Here is a 19,929-nt window from a genome sequence, read left to right on the forward strand (position 1 = left end):
TCTTCCCCCTTAAAAAGAGGCTTGTCCACAAGGCTTATGTAAACACAGCAAAGTTAGGGTACTTCTGCACAAATGCTTCTGCTACCTCCCAAGTGGCTTCATAGTCATTTAGTCCCTCCCACTGCACTAAGTATTGAACTTGAGCTGCATTCTTTACTTTGACAATTCTCTTTTCTAAAACAGCTTTAGGTTGCACAGCAGCATCTTCTTCATTAAACCATACTGGAACATTAGCAGTACTTGGAATAGGACCTTCATAACTTTTCAATTGTGACACATGGAAGACATCATGGATTTTAGAAGTAATAGGCAACTGTATCTTATAAGCAACTTTTCCCACAGCAACAATCACTTGAAAAGGACCATAATATTTGAAAGATAATTTCTGATTCCTTCTCAGTTGAACAGAATTCTGCCTATAAGGCTGTAACTTTAACCAGACCCAATCTCCAACAACAAACTGTCTCTCAGACCTCCTCTTATCTGCTTGTTGTTTCATCCTATTCTGAGCTCTGGTCAAATTGAGCTTAAGAGTTGCAATCATGTCCTCCCTTTTCTGCAGACTCCTATCAACAGCTACCACTGCACATTCTCCAGGCAAGTAAGGCAGATGCAATGGTGGTGATTGACTATAAACCACTTCATAAGGAGTTTTTCCAATTGAATTATGGAAATGAGTATTAAACCACCACTCAGCTAGTGGTAACCACAAAGACCAATTCTTTGGACAATCCCCACACATACACCTGAGATAAGATTCCAAACACCTGTTGACTACCTCTGTCTGACCATATGTTTGTGGATGGTATGCTGAAGATAACAATAATTCTGTTCCATGCAAAGCAAAGAGTGATTTCCAGAACTGACTCAAAAATACTGAGTCTCTATCACTTACAATTGATCTGGGCCAGTCATGTAGTTTGAACACATTGTCAAGGTAACATTGAGCAACCTGAACTGCAGTAAAAGGATGATTCAAGGCCATAAAATGAGCACTTTTACTCAGCCTGTCTACCACCACAAATATCACATCTTTACCCTGAGACTTTGGTAATCCTGTAATGAAGTCCATAGAAATATCAATCCACACTTCTTGAGGGATTGGTAATGGCTGCAAATAGCCTGGATAGGGACTGGCATCATATTTAGATGCTTGGCAAATTTGACACAGTCTTACCCTTTGTCTGATCTCCTTAGACATCCCTGGCCAATAAAAGAGAGTTTTAACTCTTTTAATGGTATGATCCCTACCAGAATGACCACCCTCTGGGGAAGCATGTTGCCACAAAATTATTTTCTCCCTTAACAGTACATCTGGCCCCACTACAATCTTTCCAGATTTCTTGAGTAGTCCACTGTGCAAATTAAATGTGTCTACAGCATGTCCCTGTTCCAGTTTCTCTTTAATTTCCATTAAGTATGGATCTTGAGTGTAACTGTGAATTATCATATTAACTAATTCAGAATCCACCACTGAAATAGCCATTAACAAGATCTCAGATCCCTGTAGCCTAGACAAAGCATCAGCTACTACATTCTCACTTCCCCCTTTATATTGGATTTCATAATCAAATCCCATTAGCTTAGATAACCAGAAAACTTGAAATGGTGTTGAAATCCTTTGCTGTAACAGCCACTTAAGACTTTTCTGGTCTGTCTTTATGATAAAATGACCTCCCATAAGATACTGCTCCCAATTCTGAACTGCATAGACCACAGCAAGCAACTCTTTTTCATACACAGATAGCTTTTGCCATTTTGGCCCCAAAGATTTGCTTATAAAAGCTAATGGATGCTGATCTTGCATTAAAACAGCTCCAATGCCTGTTTTTGAAGCAACAGTCTCTACTACAAACACCTTATTGAAGTCAGGTAAAGCAAGTACAGGTGCAGTACTCAAAGCAATTTTCAGTGTTTGAAAAGCATCTTGTGCTTGTTCACTCCAAGCAAAACAGCCTTTCTTCAGCTGGTCAGTCAGTGCCTTGCTGATAACTGCATAGTTTCTTATAAATTTTCTGTAGTAGCCAGTGATACCAAGGAAACTTCTCAATTCTTTGACAGAAGCAGGAACTGGCCAGTTGACAATAGACTTTATCTTCCTGGCATCAGTCTCAACTCCATAACCAGAAATGAAATGGCCTAAATATTCTACTTTATCCATGACAAAGCAACATTTGCTGTCCTTGGCAAACAAAGAATGATGTCTCATCAGCTCAAATACTTGTTGTAGGTGACACCAGTGATCTTCCAGAGATTTGCTGTAGATGAGAATATCATCAAAGAACACAAGTACACTTTTCCTGAGAAATTGTTTGAAAATAGCATTCATCCACCCCTGAAATGATGCTGGAGCATTTGTAAGCCCAAAAGGCATTACAAGAAACTCATAATGACCACTGTGGGTTTTAAATGCTGTTTTGAATACATCTTCAGTGTGCATTCTTAGTTGATGATAGCCAGCTCTGAGATCTATTTTGCTGAATACTCTGGATCCTGAAAGCTCATCAATCAACTCATCTACTACAGGTATAGGAAATTTGTCCTTTACTGTTCTTTTGTTCAGCTCTCTGTAGTCCACACACAACCTCCAACTCCCATCTTATTTTCCAACTAATACCACAGGAGAGGCAAAAGGAGATGCACTCTGCTGAATTATGCCCTTCTGCAACATTTCCTCAATAATATTTTCTATGATGTCTCTTTGTTTTAGAGGATACCTGTAAGGCCTGATACTGACAGGATTAGAACCTACCCCTAAAGGTATTCTATGATCAAATAATCCTCTTACTGGAGGCAACTGATCTGGTTCTTTGAATATATCATGGTACTGTTCCTTCAGCTCTCTTAATTTGGTATGAATGTCTGCATTTGTATTGTCAGGTATGGAAGTTTCTTGAGATTTTTCCAGCTGACACAATTCATTGCTTGATACACCAACTTGTCTTAACTGTAACAAACACAGTTGAGTACTATTCTGCAACAGTTTGAGAGAAGGTTGACCTTTTAGCACCTTTAATTTTTGAGAAGCTATACCCTTAAGCTTCACCTTCTGTCCCTCAATTACAAACTCCATAATCAATTTTTTGAAGTCCCAATTAATATTCCCTAAAGTGCTAAGCCATTGAATTCCCAATACCATATCACAACTACCCAACTCAATCAACATTGCTTCTGCATTGAAAAATTTTCCTCCTAACTTCCAACCAAAATTTTTTACAACATGTTGACAAGCTATATGATTTCCATCTGCTACTGTGATAGCCTGCAGACCAATACTTTCCTTCCTACAACCTAGTTGCTGTGCTGTTTTTATATCCAAGAAATTGTGAGTACTTCCAGAGTCAATCAATATATGAATAGGTTTCCCTTGCACCCAACCTTGAACTCTCATAGTATTAAAAGTGTTGCTCCCCATTAAAGCATTAACAGAAATGCAAGGCTCATCAGAAAACTCCTCTTGCACCATTCCTTCTACTTCTTCTTCTGTAATAACTGTTGTAGTATCACAAGGAATTTCCACAGTGAATAACTGAGCTTCTTTAAATTGACATTTATGTCCCCTTTCATATTTCTTATCACAGTAGTAACACAATCCTTTAGCCATTTTCTCAGCCCTAACCTCAGCAGGAATGAACTTAAATGGTTTTGGATTTTCCTTAGTAAATCCTTGTGATATTGGCTTAATCTGAGGTGTTGGGAGAATAGGTGTTTTAGTAACAAGAGAAAGTTGATTTGGAAACAGTAGGGGACATAGGAAGTTTTGCTGTTTTGTGAGTATTACTCAAGGATTCTTCCTGTAGTCTGGCATATAAAATTGCATCAGCCACTGACACAGGCTTAAAGGCTCTCACAAACGGTTTAACAGCAGGTTTCAAACCTCCAATAAAACTCTCAAGCACATATGTCTCAGGTAAAGTATGATTACTCTGTAACAGTAGTGAACGCAAATTTTCAAAGTCATCAATATACTCTTCTAAAGTAGTATACTGCTGAAGCTTATTGAATTGCTCTACTATATCATGACTAATATCATCCTTGAATCTGGCACTCAAATCAATTACAAACTCTCCCCAATCAACTTGTTTACGAGTAGTTAAGTAGTTAGAAATCCAAACTTCAGCCTTATCAAACATATACAAACTGGCAAGATCTACTCGTTGATCTTCAGGAATCTTACAGAGTGAAAAGTATTTAGCACATTTTTTCACCCAGTTTTTAGGTCCAGTTCCATCAAATCTAGGAAATTCAACCTTAGGTGTGAAACTTAGGGTTTTGACATTACCTCCAGGAGGTGTCACCAGAGATTCACTCCTATTTGCGTTGCTGCCAGTTCCAACCTCTTTAAGATTTCGCATCATCTGCAAAATCTCCTCCAATTTTCCATCAAATCGAGATTCGTTTGCAGAAATTCGATGATCGATCGAGATAAAATGATCATTAATGGAACGAAATTGATCTTTGATCTGCTCGTCCATTCCGCTGGAAGAAGAGTTTCGTGTTTGAGGCGCCAGATTGATTAATGGAGGAAAGACAGCTCTGATACCATTGATGCAGTATGCTTAGCTAATATCAAGATACCAAGACTAGAGAGATGTAAAGATAGAGAGAGAGATAGAGACTTGTAGAGAGAGAGAGAGAACTGAGAAAATGAATAATGTTTTTCATAACAGCAACTGTCCTCATTACACCAGCTTTATACAATTCTGTAGACTAGGCCACTAGCCACCACTTACTCATAACAGAATTGTAACTGATTTTGGCGCCTAAAGATACATTTACCATTATACCCTACAACTACATCATCGTCCCAGGTATATACATTGTATCAGAGTAAAAGTATCTTTTGAAAATAATGTTATGTTTAAATGACACGTATTTTAGAACTCTTATAAGATATAGTTTAATAAATTATTTTGAATTTTATTTTTCTAAATAAATATTTACAATCTAAATTCTTACGGAAATTTTTTTAAAAAATTATGAAAAATAGGTGTGATTAAAAAAAATCTTCAATCTGTGGCAATAAAAAAAATGGTAAAGAAACAATGGGAGGGGGTGAGTAGTATAATGACTAATGAGCATCTCGATATCAGTGGAGTCCTGTTTTTTCCATCCGAGTCCGGAGATGCTGTACATGTAACTGTCCAATGCAGCGCGCGAATTCCCAAACTCAACAAATGCTACGAGTTTTACAGAACTGCAAAACTGTGAAACGCCTTAAACAAACTCACCTTCGAATCATCGTTACTGGTCGCCAAGGCTGCAACTTTATCGTCCCAAAACTCATGAACATCTCTTTAGACCTCATTTCTCTCAACTACGCTGTCAATGTATTTCGCAGTTCCAACAATCTCAATCTCATTACTTACAATACCTTAATCAAATGCTTCATTGGTAAGTCCCATGAAGATGCATTGACCATATACAGTCAAATGTTGAGTAATTATATATGTCCAAATACTTTCACCTTTACTTTTTTGTTTAAATGTTTTGATTCGTTGGAGAGTTTAAATTGTGGTAGATTGGTACATTGTCATGTAATTAAGATGGGTTTTGATTCTAGTTTGTTTGTGATGAATACTGTGTTGGGTTTTTATAGAAAGTGTTGTGGGGATGTGGGGGTGTGTTCTAAGGTGTTTGGTCAAATGCCTAAGAGTGATGTTGTGTCGTGGAATACGATGATTGGAGCTTATATGGATCGTGGGGAGCTTGAGTTGGCCGTGGGGTTGTTTGAAGTTATGCCCGAGAGGAATATTGTGACTTGGAATTCGGTTCTTACAGGGACATTGAAGGCGGGGAATATGAGGGTGGCGAGGTTGGTTTTTGATAAAATGCCAGAGAGGAATGAGGTCTCTTGGAATGCTATGGTTTCGGGGTATGTTAAACTTGGTCATATGGAAGCTGCGGAGGGTCTGTTTAGGATGATGCCTGTGAAAAGTGTGGTTTCATGTACCGCAATCATAACCGGATATACGGCAGTAGGTAATTTGGAAGCAGCAAGGAAAATGTTTGATCGGATGGAAGAGAAAAATGAGGTGTCGTGGAATGCTATGATTGCGGGGTATGTTAATAATAAAATGTTTGATCAAGCTCTTCTGTTATTCCAAAATATGTTGGTTGATGGCAAATGCAAGCCTAATCAGGTTACCTTGACTAGTGTACTATCTGCTTGCACTCACTTGGGTTCTCTTGAACATGGAAAATGGATCGATTGTTACATAAAGAATAACAAGATTGAATTGTCAAATCCATTAGGTAATGCTTTAATAGACATGTTTGCGAAATGTGGAGATCTGGGAAATGCAAGAGTAGTGTTCCATAAGATGCGTCAAAGATGTATAATTACATGGACTACGATGATTACCGGTCTAGGTGTTAATGGAGAATGCAGAGAAGCCCTGGAACTGTATTATTTGATGTGTTTGGAAGGACCAAAACCAGATGAAGTCGTCTTCATTGCTGTTCTGACAGCTTGTACTCATGGTGGGTTGGTAGAAGAGGGAAAAAGAGTATTTGATCAAATGATAAATGTCTATAATGTAACACCCCAGATTGAGCATTATGGCTGTGTGGTTGATCTTATCAGTCGGGCAGGAAAGCTAGAGGAGGCTGTTAAGTTTGTAGACAACATGCAGTTGGAGCCTAATGCTGTTATATGGGCCACACTGCTTAGCGCTTGTAAGATTCATCGTAATGGGGAGATGTTTGAGTATGTGAAGAGCAAAATATTATTAGAGGAGCCTTTAAATCCTGGTTATTTGACACTCATAACAAACATGAGTTCATCAGTGGAACGCTGGCAGGATGCTTTGGATGTTCGGATGTCAATGAGACAGCAAGGAATCGAAAAGGTACCAGGATGTAGCTTAATCCAAATAGGTCAGTGTGCACACGAGTTTCTTGCTAAAGATACCAAGCATGGACACAGGAAAGAAATTTATCAGACTTTGGATAATTTGACTGCACACATAATGGCTAACAGAGACATTCTCTACAAGTGTAGTGTTAGAACTTTTCATTTCTGGACAATGCTCTCAGAGGAACGCAAAAAGGGAGGGGGAGGGGGGGGGGGTGTTATAAGCTATTTCTGGCATGAAGATGGATTGGTTCACAGATAATTTCTTGTGCCAGCAAACGACACCCATAGTTAGTTTCACAAGTAGTACTCTGTATCTGAAGGTTTTTGCAAGGAACAATAGTAGCATTAAATGGATTGCAGAACTCCAGCATTCTGATTTAGCTTCCTTCATTTTCAGGTACACATCTATACTATATTATTAATGCTGGAATAAATAATATTATTATAGACTTCATAAAATAAGATCCTAGAATGTGTTTTGGCCGGATTAATAATAAAGATATGGATTATATAATAATTTGAGTCGGACTAGATAATAATAACATGGAAACTTTGTATTTTACTAAATAGGAACTTAGCTATTAACTATTAGAGTTAGAGAAGTACATATTTCTTGCTAACACATAAATGGCCTTTTAAATTTTAGTTCATAAATAATACATAAATATATACCAATATATATGGGCTGCACTCCAAAAAGAACACCTTAAAATAGGAACACTATCATACTACTTCATTTTTTATAAAAAGGGACTTGCTAAGATTATAATTACATAGTTAAACACCAATTAAACTTAATAAATGAAATCTGACATCCGTTTATGCAAATTATTAGTATGAAATATTATAGAAACCAAAATGAAATCCAGAACAGAATCCATAATAGAATCATATATATATATTTTTGCATGATTAATATTACATAGAATTATGTTATTTTTAATCCATAGTGATTCTTAGACATGTTGGATACTATTATTATTCATAATAACAGATTAATTAGTTTAAAATTAAAATTTAATCAAGTTTAGATGCGATTCTATATTTGATTTGAACGTGTTCTTTTTTGTTCCTCTTTGAGCACTAACACACTGACACACACACACACACACACACACAGAGACACACACACATTCTTCCATAGAGAATATTATTATTTATATACCTTTTATTGTATTACATTTTGATTGTATAATTGTCATTCTTATTTATGATTACTCTGAATACTTATTATATTTGTAAAATGTTATTTATAAATATAGTTTATAAATGTTCAGTCTTATTTAAATTCAGTATTTAATGTTTTAATTTTTTTAAATTTATTTAATAAAAAATATATTATATTAATTAGTAAGCTTGTGTTTCATCAGTTTTTTGGATTACAATACGTGAATATATATATATATATATATATATATATATATATATATATATATATATATATATATATATTATTGTAAAGTGTAAAAGGACTAGGTGATGGAGGGTAGCAAAAAGTGGTGCTCTTGATTACTAGTTTGTAGCTGCTTTATATTAGTTTGCATTTAGAAACAGATATGCTGAAGATCATGTCCGCTTAACAAACTTCGAAAAATTGATAATATTTTAAATTATTAAGTCAAACCCTGGCTTAATTTACAAGACCCTGAAAGTAAAAGTATTGGAATATTTACATATGAGGAGTTGATGGTTATTGTATAAGCTGTATGCCCATAAAGAAATGGTATTCCCATCTAATAGATAAACATGTTTTATTTTAACAAAAAGATATGCTTCCAGAAGCAGAAGTTACTAAAGTTCAAGAAATGTTGGATCTAGAATATGCTTGCAGTCTTTTGTTACTATTTCACTATGTAGGCAAACTAAGAGCCTGTTTGGTAGGGCTTATAGGTTCCGAACTTTAAGCCATTTTCGACTTTAAGTTGAAAAATGTATGTTTGTGTAATAAGCCAGAAGCATTAAAAATAAGTTGGAAACTGACTTAAAGTTAGAAGTTGGTAGGATGTACTTTTTCAAAAAACTTATTTTTTTTATAATTAGAAAAATAATAATTTCATCACTCAACTAACTAACCTGCCAATTTTTTTTATTAAGTCGTAAGTCACCTATAATATAAAATTATCCAAACAGACAATTTAAACTACGTTCTTATTACAATAAAAATTGGCAGGTTAGTTAGTTGAGTAAGTTAGTTAAAATAATATCCAAATAGGCTTAAGTTATGATGTATCAGTTGACTTGTGTTTTGTCTTTCAAGAGGTCAACATGTATTTGGAAGTTCGTATAATTCAAGTTAAGTCAGAGGTAGATTAAGTATGGGAGAGCATGTTTGTGTGGGCTTTAAGCCCTGGCTAAAACCTTTTTTGATTTTAAGCTGAAAAATGTGTGTTTGTGTAATAAGTTAAAAACTGACTTGAACTATGAAATTAGTTTGAGTTAATTTTTTCAATGACTTAACTTTTTATTTATTTTTTTGGTAAAAGTTACCCATAAATCATTTATCTTATTATTATTAAATTTCTAACAACCCATAAGTCATCAATAAGTCAAAATTACTCAAACAGACATTTTAAGCTCTTAGCTTATCATATTAAGTCAAGTTAAGTCATAAGTCACAATTTTAAAAACAGCCAAACAGGCTCGTAGTCTTAATATTTATTTGCTTGTGTTAGATGTATTGATTATGGAATTTTTCCTACCCTCTCTCACTACGGCTCATTCTCGTGTTTTAATAAAATCCCTACCCTGTCTCACTACGGCTCATTCTCGTTTTTTAATATGTTCCTTGAGTTTCGTTGATGTAGGAGGAAATTAAAAAATAGTTGAAGAGGGGATAAAAATCTATCTTCTTGCGGAGAATAGGTAGAGTCACAAACAAAACGTTAGATCTATCCAACGATCATCAAAGTGAAATATCATTATCTAATAACCACGGTCATAAAACTTGGAGAATAAGCAAATCTGGAATGTAAATTAAATCATGTAATAAAGGAAACAAGTTCTTTTATAATTCTACTACTATAAACTAAAATAGTCCTTATTATGTACTTATTTACTGTAACTAATATACACGGTTGGATATCCCAATGGTTAAGGGCTTATCCTCTGTCGTCTCAGGGTTCGACCCTGGCTCACCTCAAGAATATCTTAAAACAAATACTCATTTGTAAGGCTATAAGCCATATTTGTCAAAAAAAAAAAATATATGTGATAATCACAATCAATGTCCCTAAATAATAATATATATTATATTAATTAATTATTTCCTTTTTTCTCATTATTATACTCATCTTTAAGAAACATTCAACCTTTAGTTCTGAAACAAGGAATAATTCATAATTCTCAAACATTGTTCCTCATCAAGGAGAGACAGACCAGCATTGGCAGCTGCTACGTGCCTATACCTTCTAACCGCAATTGGAAATGAAACAAACTCTTTGTCGTCAACTTGTACATCTGAATCGTCTCCAAATGCGTTCTCATTAGTAATAATACACAATACTTAGTGTTGTCAGGTGTGATTCTTTCTTAATCCTGAATAACAAATACATCTATTTTAATAATATTAATGTTAATAGAATTAATTCAATACAATTTTCTTAGAAAGTAAATGTTATGTAACTACAAAATTAAGTTGTATATATTACTTTATTTTTGTTTGTATAAATATTACATATATATTTTAAATACGAGAGGAGCAGTAGATGACACAAGAGTATGTTATAGGTTTCAATATCACCTGGCCATTCTAAAAGAGAAAGGGCTGCAACTTTATGAGAAGTATTCAGTAAATAATAAACATGTCTGATACATTTCCAGGTCATATGAAACAACTTCAATTTTGGTAAATGACAAACTATTTGACAGCTGACAGTCACCGGTTTTGGAGGCCAAGTCAGTTGCTGCTGCAAAACATTGCCAGCAATTGAAGTGTTGAATAGCTGTGATTTGAGTGTTCGAGAAAAAGTGAGGGATGTAATCAAAGAATGCTTAACTACATGTTTACATATAAAACTTTGTCGCAAAAATATATGATTGGTTTTAATGTGTAAGGTCTGTTATGATCTTAGGAAAACAGGAGCATTTAGCGTCTGAACATGATGGACTTGCCTTTTTCAAAGATAATCTAATAATGCAGTAAGAAATGCAGAGGAAAAGGTAAATATGTGTGGTATTTGTATAGTTCATGTTAAAAATTTACAGTCATCGTTTTACTCTATTATTTGTTTGTCTAACAAAATAATATTTATATACTCAAGCGATCACTGTGAAAGTGTTCCCTATATATTGCATATTTAGCTGATCTATTGTTTGGTACACAGCGAATGAATGCCCACACAAGAGCATCATCTTCATGCTAGACGTTTTGCCTTGTTTCTTTTTTCAAAATCATCTCCCCTAAATTTCCCTCTTCCTAAATCACCCAGCCAATATTTTTACTTTCTTAAATATGTAGAAAATACAAGTTAATGGTATATACTTTTGCAAATTATGACAGATGATATCTGAAATTTATAATTTGCCGTTATTAGCCTTTAAATTTAATCTGCGGCATCTTGAGTATATGAAGATAGATCATGTTAAATATGTGTTGTTAATATGAATTAGTTTCCTTGATCCGATAAATACTGAAAGTTTAAAATCTGCATTCCATAGAAATACAAGCGAACGGCATGTTTAGCAATCTTGATTGTATTGATAATATTATTGCTATTGACTGATTGCTGGTAGCAGTGAATCAGACTTGTTCCATCTGCACCTCATTTGGTTGATACAAACGTTCATACCCTCCAAGATGGTCAGACATGGCAGGCTTATCGATCATTTCATTATGATACGACTTGCACACAAAGTAGATGATCGTTTGAAGAACCAAGCCATAGAGAAATACTGGCACAAGTAGTACAAGGCATGAGATTCCAACAAGAACCCTCTTCCACATCTCCCAGAGATCTCCATACACTACATAAACATAGAACACAAATTGTATTACCCCAACAACAACAATCAACTCCACAAAGATGGCCAGAGCAACCCAAATCTTTCCTTTGATCAACTTCCTGCTCTTCTTCACCGCCTTGAGTCCGCTGGAATCTTCTAAAACGGTGATGACACTAGCCAGCTGCCACAAAATGGTAAGATAGACGAAACCAATTATGTATATGATCAAGAAGGTGAAAAAAAGGACTACAGAGGCAGTTCCACCGAACGCTAAACAGATACCCAAGGTTAAAACTGCGACCACAAGGTAGATGAAAGTCAATCCGTAAGTGACAAGGAATGTGATGATCAGGCGCTTCCAAACTTGTGGCACCACACATATGACTTTGTAGAATGAAATGTCGCGATGAGCGTAGATGCAAGCAATGGAGTAAACAACAGCAGATGTCGAGAGGAGGGAAAAGATAAGAAGGAAAGTGTAGTAGGCAAGCTTGAAAAGAACATAACTGGCCCAGTCTGAGGATGTGTTTTGGTTGCCATCATCTAATGTTCTGAATGCCATTCGAAAGAACAGTATGCTGGAAATCTCCATTTCGGAGAGGTAGATCAAGGATAGCGGGAGAATGAAAGCTATAGTAACCTGATTGAAGATGTTTCGAAACGGGGCCATGATTCTGTGGCCTTCTCTGTAGATGCCGAACACTCCCAGTGATTTCAGTTCTTGCTGTGTTCTGTCCATCTTTTCTGTGATGTGTGGCATGTGCGGAGTGGAGCAAAAGAGTAATGGGTGAAGTTTGGATTGCTCTTCCGCGTTGCTTTGACTTTGCATTGACTTCCCTCTGTATTACTAAATATATAACTATTATTTTAGTTTCATAATTTTTTCTAATTATTATATATATATAAATATCAGTCAAACTTCGGTCAATTTGATCTTAAAAAGTCAAAAAAGACAGATAAATTGAGACGGATGGAGTATATAATTATTATTTTAGTTTCGACAAATGACGGCTGTATATTTAAAGCATGGGTCAATTTCTACTTATCCAGAGGTAGGGTGTAAATGAGACAAATTACTCCGCTGGTAATGTATTTAAACTTGACTAGCTGGTAGCACCAGAAGGATAACATTACAATGTCGTTTACGATGAAACAACTTCTTTATGGAAAAATAGAAGACATATTAAACCAACTGAGATCTCGCAGGTTAGTTTTTATTTTGTATAAAGAATTAACCATATTCGTTTTCTTGCTAAATTTAATAACCATTAATTACATGTTCTTCAGACCCCAATGGTGGAAATTAATACCCCCCAACTGGACAGTCAAGTAACAAGGCAAGAGCTAGAAAGGTTACTGCTGTTGTTGGTTATGATGTGCCACAGAAATCTCCAAAGCCAAAACTGAAGAATCCAAAATTGGAAAAAGTATGTCTACATCATAAAATACATGTTCTTTAAAGTCAAATTATATGTTCTGAATTTGTCTCATTTTGCTTTGTCCAGATGTGAGCAATTGGTAGAGGGACTACACTGTTTTGGCTCCGCCAGCTTGCATTTATCATCACTTGAAATTTCTGTACTATTTTGGCCTAGCTACATTTGAATTCTAGACTGTTAATTGCTCTTTTGTTAACACTTGGAAACTGTGACTGATCCTTTTGTTGTAGTACGATACTACAGTATGCATTCTGAGCTTTTATCCTTCTGAGTTAATACTGTCCAACTAATTTCAGCTGTTCCAGTAAATACATGTATTGAATGATATGGTTAAAAATCAAATCACCACACCAATATTACCATCATATAAAAAAATACGAATCAATTTACAAACCATTTGCACATTCCAGCAAAAATAAAATTTCAGAGTCTAGCAAAAATGAGCTACGAATATCTCAGTAATGTGCATACTGGAAGAACTGACTGGAGGGTGAAAGTCAGGAGTATTAGGGAATGGAGAGGGCAAACTGCACGAGGAGAACCATATAAGGGTTCAAATTTCCTACTACTTGATGCAAAGGTATACTCCCTGTGTATTTAAGAATCTCCAAACATGTTATTCGAACTGCTACCAGTTTTAACATTTTCTTGCAACCCTTTTATAGAATGTTAGGATGCAAGCATTTGTGCCACTTTTCCTCTTGGAAAAGCTTCAAAAAATGTTTACTGTTGGCAAGATGTACACAATCACAAATTTCAAAGTCAAGAACTACACCGAGTTGGACAAATGGAGGTGTGTGAGCAATGACAAACAAATCCAGTTTACAAACCAGACACGTGGGAAGGAGATGGACGAGAAGGAATATTTTATTCCACAAAACTGTTTCGAGTTCTGTGATCTCGGAGATATGAAGAGCTTGGCAAACCAAACCACTTATCTTGCAGGTATGTAAGCATACATATTACAGTCCCAGCTAATGAGTTATTTATTTGTACAAACTCATTTTTTTTACCAAAATCAGATGTTGTCGGAGTTGTGACAAGAAGAGATGATTTGAAGTTGGTTCACACCAAGCAGGGAGTCGACAAATATCAGTTAAGAATGATAATCACAGATGGAAGGTGAGATTTAATGCATTGGTTTCTACTGTTAACATCTAACATCTTCATATTTTTAAAAAATGTGAATATTGTCTATTAAAGCCATTACTTAAATGTAACTCTATGGGGAGATCTTGCTGAGTGTTTCCATCAGGAGGTCAGTTCATCTACTTTTGAAGAACCTCTGATTATCATTATCGCAACTGGGAAAGTTGGTATTTTCCAAGGTATGCGTCACAGATAATATTCCATTTATTGTACAAATATTTCTTTTATAAACTTAGATGAATATGATCTATGTGTAACTCTCCTCAAGATGAATATGATCTATGCAACTTCAATCCCACGGCTTACTACATCAACTATAACCACCACAGTGTCGCCCATTTACGCAAAATGTAAGATACTTAACACATACTATGTAATGTTTGCATTGATGCAAGAATCATAGATTCTTTTAAAAACTAGATAATTATGTATCATGTATAGGAGTGCTGATCCAAAGTTTAAGAAAGAACACATAAGAATCATACAGACTAAAAAGGAACCCAAGCTCATTTCAATTCAGGAAATCAAGCAACTGGGGGAAGATTATATTGAGGTATTCATGTTGTTGTGTAAAACCTGTCAGTTTCAGTTATTAACAAAGTTTTGTCAAAGTTGAAATATTATTTTTTGTCATCCATTTTCTGCAGGAAGAGGTTATATGTCAGGTTCGTATCATCACTGTTCACGTATCAAACAGCTGGTTTTATGCGGAATGTACAACATGTTACAAGCAAATTGATGAGGTTGGAGGCAAGTTTCAATGCAAGAACTGCAACAGAATTGTACCCTATCCTGATAAGAAGTTAGTCTTTCTTCCATTGAAATTGTATTCGTCGTTTTTAAACAAAATACCTTCAATATCACATAGATGTATACTACAGGTTTGGAATTTGTATCACGGCCACAGACACAACAGGGGACATTGATATCCTACTCATGGACCGACCAATTCGAAAACTCTTTGGAAAGACTGTTTTCCAGATGGAGGATGAGGTACATAACAAACACAGCAATAATCATATTTTTTCAAATTACTTCTCATCAATCATGACACCATATGTCTCTATACGAAGGAAAAGGGTCAATTCCCCACAGCATTGAAGACAATGGAAAAAGATGACTACACAATTAAGCTCGAAATAAGGGAGTTTAATATTAAAGACAAGGAGGAACTTTACGTGGCAAATGACCTGTACAGAGGACTTGAGATGCATACTGCCGTCAGATTGCCTACATGTTCTGTCCAGCAACCAACAGAGGTTTCAGTTCCACAGGTATAAGGATGAGATTGCCTACATGTTATGTCCATGTGGATAACATATGAATGATTATTTTAATGATTAACTTAAACTAATTTAGATTGCATATTTGAACAGAGTTCTGGGAACAGTGTTCATCTGGATAACATATCAATGCCTTAAGCGTCCAACTGATTCTGCAAACCATTTTGTGTGCTGTTGAAGTCAAGCATGCTCCCAGAAGAACATCTTAATGAGGCAAAGTAATGTTAATTATGTGCGTATGCAAATATTAATCCTTCGAAACTCTTAGCTTTTATGCACATCAAGACTGCTTATTATATTTTCAACCTTTTCCTAATGCTACAAGTTGTCATGTCATGTAACCAATAGAGTTCAATACACATTAACTGCAAATTAAGATAGAGATAACTACTTCAACATTTTCACAGAGTACTTAATAGAGTACTTAATAGGTAATACAGATAATCTCCAAATTAATAATAGGTTCAGTACCTAAGATAGAGAATGTTATTGCAGAAAAATAAAAACTAGACATCATAGAGTACTTAATAGAGATTTAAGGCATAACTTCACCTATGGTGCAATACACAGGGTCTATTCACCATGGTTCTTGATAACCTGAACACAGAAATGTTGTATAGAGCTGTCTGCACACTCAAGGACAAGCACATCACCTGCCACCAACCCCAGATCATCTCTAAACTGCATCCACCCGTCCTTAATCGCTGTCCGCTGAGACTCCCCCCCCCCCCGATACCTCACCTGCAGCTTCCATGCACTACCAGCTGCATATACAGTTATGTAGTCGATGTTCCTCCAGAAATTGGTGATACCATTGTATTCAGTAGATATATCCTAAAATCACATTGCACAAAGCTCATTTGAAGTTAGGAAACTACAAAAAGTTAGGGTACACAATTTTCTACCAAGAATCTTACCACCCCATAACTATATTTGTACATGTGGCAAGGCTGGATAGTGATTTCAATACGCCCACGTACGGTAGGATTATGTGAGTTTAGACCTTCAAACAAATGAAATAAGCAAGACAAATGTGTCAAAATGCCTTGCACATGGAAAATATACAATAGTGTTCAGTACTACTCATTTCTTTACCAGATGAGAGCGGAGTACCCGGAAGAAAGACCTCTAAAAAGTGGTCATCAAACACTGACACAGTGGTCACATACATTTCCTCATAACTGAAAAGAACAAGGTTAAATTTTCCAAAGTTTTGAAGCCCTAATATAGAGCAGATCTTGGCGAGACCCTGATATTTCCCATTTTCATGGTTGTATTGTCCCACTGTTTTCTTTCCATTGCTGAAAAGGAAAGTGTGATATCCCTGAAGCATGCCACATCTCTCTTTAAATGAGAATGGAGGCTCCTACAAATACAACTAAAGTCATGCAAAATGACAAAAATATATTGTTCTTCAAATTAAGATGTACATAGGCATACTTACAAACTCATCATACAGCGGTTCCTCCTCCTTCACAAAATGAACATACTTCAACCCACCATTTTTCAAAGACACTAGCACAAAAATTATCACTTACATAATACACACTTTATGTAGCCTAAAACAATGCAAAAATTACAGAACAAAACAGCGACAACACAGAGGAAGCATCCGTACCAGTTCGGGGTCGCCTGTTTTGGGTGAAGTGAACAATGTTCGGATAAATGATCTCCGTAAGATCCTTCCCTATAACAAACACATTGAAGTCTCGGACCCCATTGTACTCGAACAATAGCATTTTGCCCCCTTCCAAACCAAAATCTTCAAAAATTGAAAAAACACCCAAAAGCGAACCTCTTTCATTCTTAAAAACAACAGCTATTTCATAACCATTTCGAAATTTCAGTAGAAGACTATCCTCAAGCCTTGAACCGTATTTTCTCACAAAATCCCTCGGTATTTTCTGGAAAAAAAATACAAATCAAGATCCAGAACTAATTCAACTAAACACCCAGAAAAAATGCACTCACCAACTCATCCAATGTGGTATCAGCAGCAGTGAGAACCCTGATGAATTTCTCGGAGATAAAACCAGAGCATTCCATATCTCTACAGGGCAATACAAAATTTTTAGATTAGTACTTGCATGCGAGCACGAAGAAGACAGCTTCTAAATGCCCCTAGCCATACTTTATCGAGAAGGCAAAACGGAGAGATGCAGCTTTAACAGGGTGAGAAGGGTTTGTACTGATACAATATTAAAATACAGAGTCAACTAATATTCAATGTCGACAGTTACGAAGTTGGGTGCAATTAAGCTTTATGCTTTTCTTGATTTATAAATCAGTTTCTTTGCAATTAATTGATTTAATTCAATTGTGGTTTCTTTTTAAGATATAACAAATAAAAGTAATTACATATTCGCTTACATCAATTTTTTACGAAAAATAAATTTGATCATATTCGTTAAGAAAAACAATTAAACGTGTCAATAGATACAGTAAGTCAATAATGTGTACTCATAGTCATTCCTATACAGGTACCAATTATTGTGATTATAGCAAATTTTGAATTATATTTTTTTCATATGATCCGGGTAATTGAAATATACAATTATCTCCATGATTTGTAACTAAAATCTCCAATTTTTTTCACAGAAATGGATCATTAATTTTACAAATAAATAAATGTAACAATATTTGTTACAAATAAAAGGTGCGGTCATAGTCATTCCTATGCAATTACCAAGAACTCTAATTATACGACATCTTATTTTATATTCTCTTTTAAAAGGAACCGGGTAATTACAATATACAATACACTGAGAGTTCCAATTTTTTTCTCGAAATGGATCATTAATTTTACATTTTTTTTAACACTATATTATATTTTCGACTTTACATTTCTCTACTATGCTGGGAGGATACTGAATGTTACTAAAACATTTAACAAAGAAAAGTATGGACCTCTTTATATAGAATCACAAATTCAATATTTAGCTTCCAACTTATAATAAAAACATTATATTAAAAACATTGTTAAGTTCAAGTAAGCACAACACTTCATTCAGAACACCATAGCATTCTTCCTCCAACACATTCACTGTCCGAAGACAAACCGTGATCCTTCTGCATCCGGATTGAACTGCCCCATGGCTTCGTTCGAGTCTCCCTCTTTGATTTTTCTGTACTGTTCCTCGGTCACCAGATCGAAACCAAATTCCGTGGTTCCTAAGCCCATGTCAAGGTGCCAAATTTCTCTCACCCTACCAAATGGCTTTGGCATGATCACAGGCAATGTACGATTCAGAGCTCCATCTTTCGCAAGATAGCGTGCAAGATGATTCTTACTCTCATTCACCACCGAAACATGCAGTTTGAGCCTTTTGTCCGTGGTCCTCTTCACTAGACTTCTTATCACATCTTCATATGTTGGGTCAATGTAAGCCTTCCAACCTTCCCATTCAGCAACCGCCTCACCATCTTCAGTCTCCAGAATGACATTATGCTCTCGAACATACAAGCAAGCCCTTAAACCAAGAAGCATAGCCCACAGTTCATTAGCTCTTTCATTCATAATTTGGAGCGACCCTGAAACCATCAGTAGAATGTCTCCTTCAGAATCCCTAACGACAATTCCGAGTCCTGAGGTATTGCCATTTGACAAGGGGTTGTGGAAGAAAACCCCAAACACATTCACTTTGACAAATCCTTTTGGTGGCAAGTCCCAACCATTTTCCATTGTTTTTTGGTTTATTTTTAAGGAAAAGTGAACAACTGCAGTAATGTGAGAGGTTTAGTGCTTTCTGTTTTTATAGGTTTATATATAAGCAACACGTTTTCAGGTGAAACCTAAGCGTACTGACGTGCCTCTTGGCTGAAAAAAAATGTGCACGGTTTAATTACAGATTCATGCCACCTTTTTTCATTCTTAGTTTGATTCACTTGCCCTGTCTAACAATATAGTACCAAAACAATGAATCCTTTTATGGGACACAGAACAAGCAGGCCCCACATACAATCAGTTTATGTCAAACGCATTGGAAAGAATTGAAAAAAAATAATTAAACATGTTTCAGTTGCTCAGATAAGTGTTTGCGAATTCGAAAATCCTATACGCAGAATAACATTATGACAACCAAATCGCCCATTTTAAAAAATAATTTAAACGTTCGAATGTTCTTTCCTACAATTTCTTCATATATGCTTCCTAAGTTCCACACACCTTTTCCAAAATTTAATATATCACAAAGCACATGTGACGAATAACAGACAGAATCAATACCCACCAAGTCACAGCTTAATTAGATTCGGAATT

The 19,929-nt window shown here is 35.5% G+C and overlaps 4 protein-coding genes across 6 annotated transcripts; 2 read left to right on the forward strand and 2 right to left on the reverse strand.

Moving 5' to 3' along the window:
• Positions 1–2,599: 2,599 nt before the first annotated feature.
• On the reverse strand, positions 2,600–4,475 carry LOC108203287 (uncharacterized). The gene is made up of 2 exons (XM_017372087.1): positions 3,741–4,475; positions 2,600–3,685 (listed from the first exon to the last, which is right to left on the reverse strand). The coding sequence occupies exons 1-2, from the start codon at positions 4,473–4,475 to the stop codon at positions 2,600–2,602; spliced, it is 1,821 nt and encodes a 606-aa protein (XP_017227576.1).
• A 583-nt stretch (positions 4,476–5,058) lies between these two features.
• LOC108192707 (pentatricopeptide repeat-containing protein At3g29230) lies at positions 5,059–12,247 on the forward strand. Of its 3 annotated transcripts, none has more exons than XM_064094192.1 (3): positions 5,059–7,004; positions 7,099–7,256; positions 10,930–12,247. In XM_064094192.1, exons 1-3 carry the CDS (start codon positions 5,148–5,150, stop codon positions 10,952–10,954), a joined length of 2,040 nt encoding a protein of 679 aa, XP_063950262.1. In that variant the 5' UTR covers positions 5,059–5,147; the 3' UTR covers positions 10,955–12,247. The 3 variants fall into 3 exon arrangements, with proteins under 3 accessions (XP_063950262.1, XP_063950261.1, XP_063950263.1); XM_064094191.1 differs by lacking the exon at positions 10,930–12,247 and adding an exon at positions 10,679–10,873; XM_064094193.1 differs by lacking the exon at positions 10,930–12,247 and adding an exon at positions 10,727–10,873.
• Positions 11,598–12,539, reverse strand: LOC108192214 (uncharacterized). The gene has a single exon (XM_017372088.1). It carries the CDS (start codon positions 12,537–12,539, stop codon positions 11,598–11,600), a length of 942 nt encoding a protein of 313 aa, XP_017227577.1.
• Positions 12,540–13,678: 1,139 nt separating this feature from the next.
• On the forward strand, positions 13,679–15,809 carry LOC108192241 (uncharacterized). Its single transcript, XM_017372089.1, has 10 exons — positions 13,679–13,819; positions 13,905–14,184; positions 14,262–14,361; positions 14,443–14,567; positions 14,657–14,738; positions 14,830–14,941; positions 15,036–15,138; positions 15,257–15,381; positions 15,462–15,662; positions 15,765–15,809. Exons 1-10 carry the CDS (start codon positions 13,679–13,681, stop codon positions 15,807–15,809), a joined length of 1,314 nt encoding a protein of 437 aa, XP_017227578.1.
• The last annotated feature ends 4,120 nt before the right edge of the window (positions 15,810–19,929 follow it).

The sequence above is a fragment of the Daucus carota genome, chromosome 5 (assembly GCF_001625215.2).
Source record: "Daucus carota subsp. sativus chromosome 5, DH1 v3.0, whole genome shotgun sequence".
In the NCBI taxonomy this organism is placed as follows: domain Eukaryota; kingdom Viridiplantae; phylum Streptophyta; class Magnoliopsida; order Apiales; family Apiaceae; genus Daucus; species Daucus carota.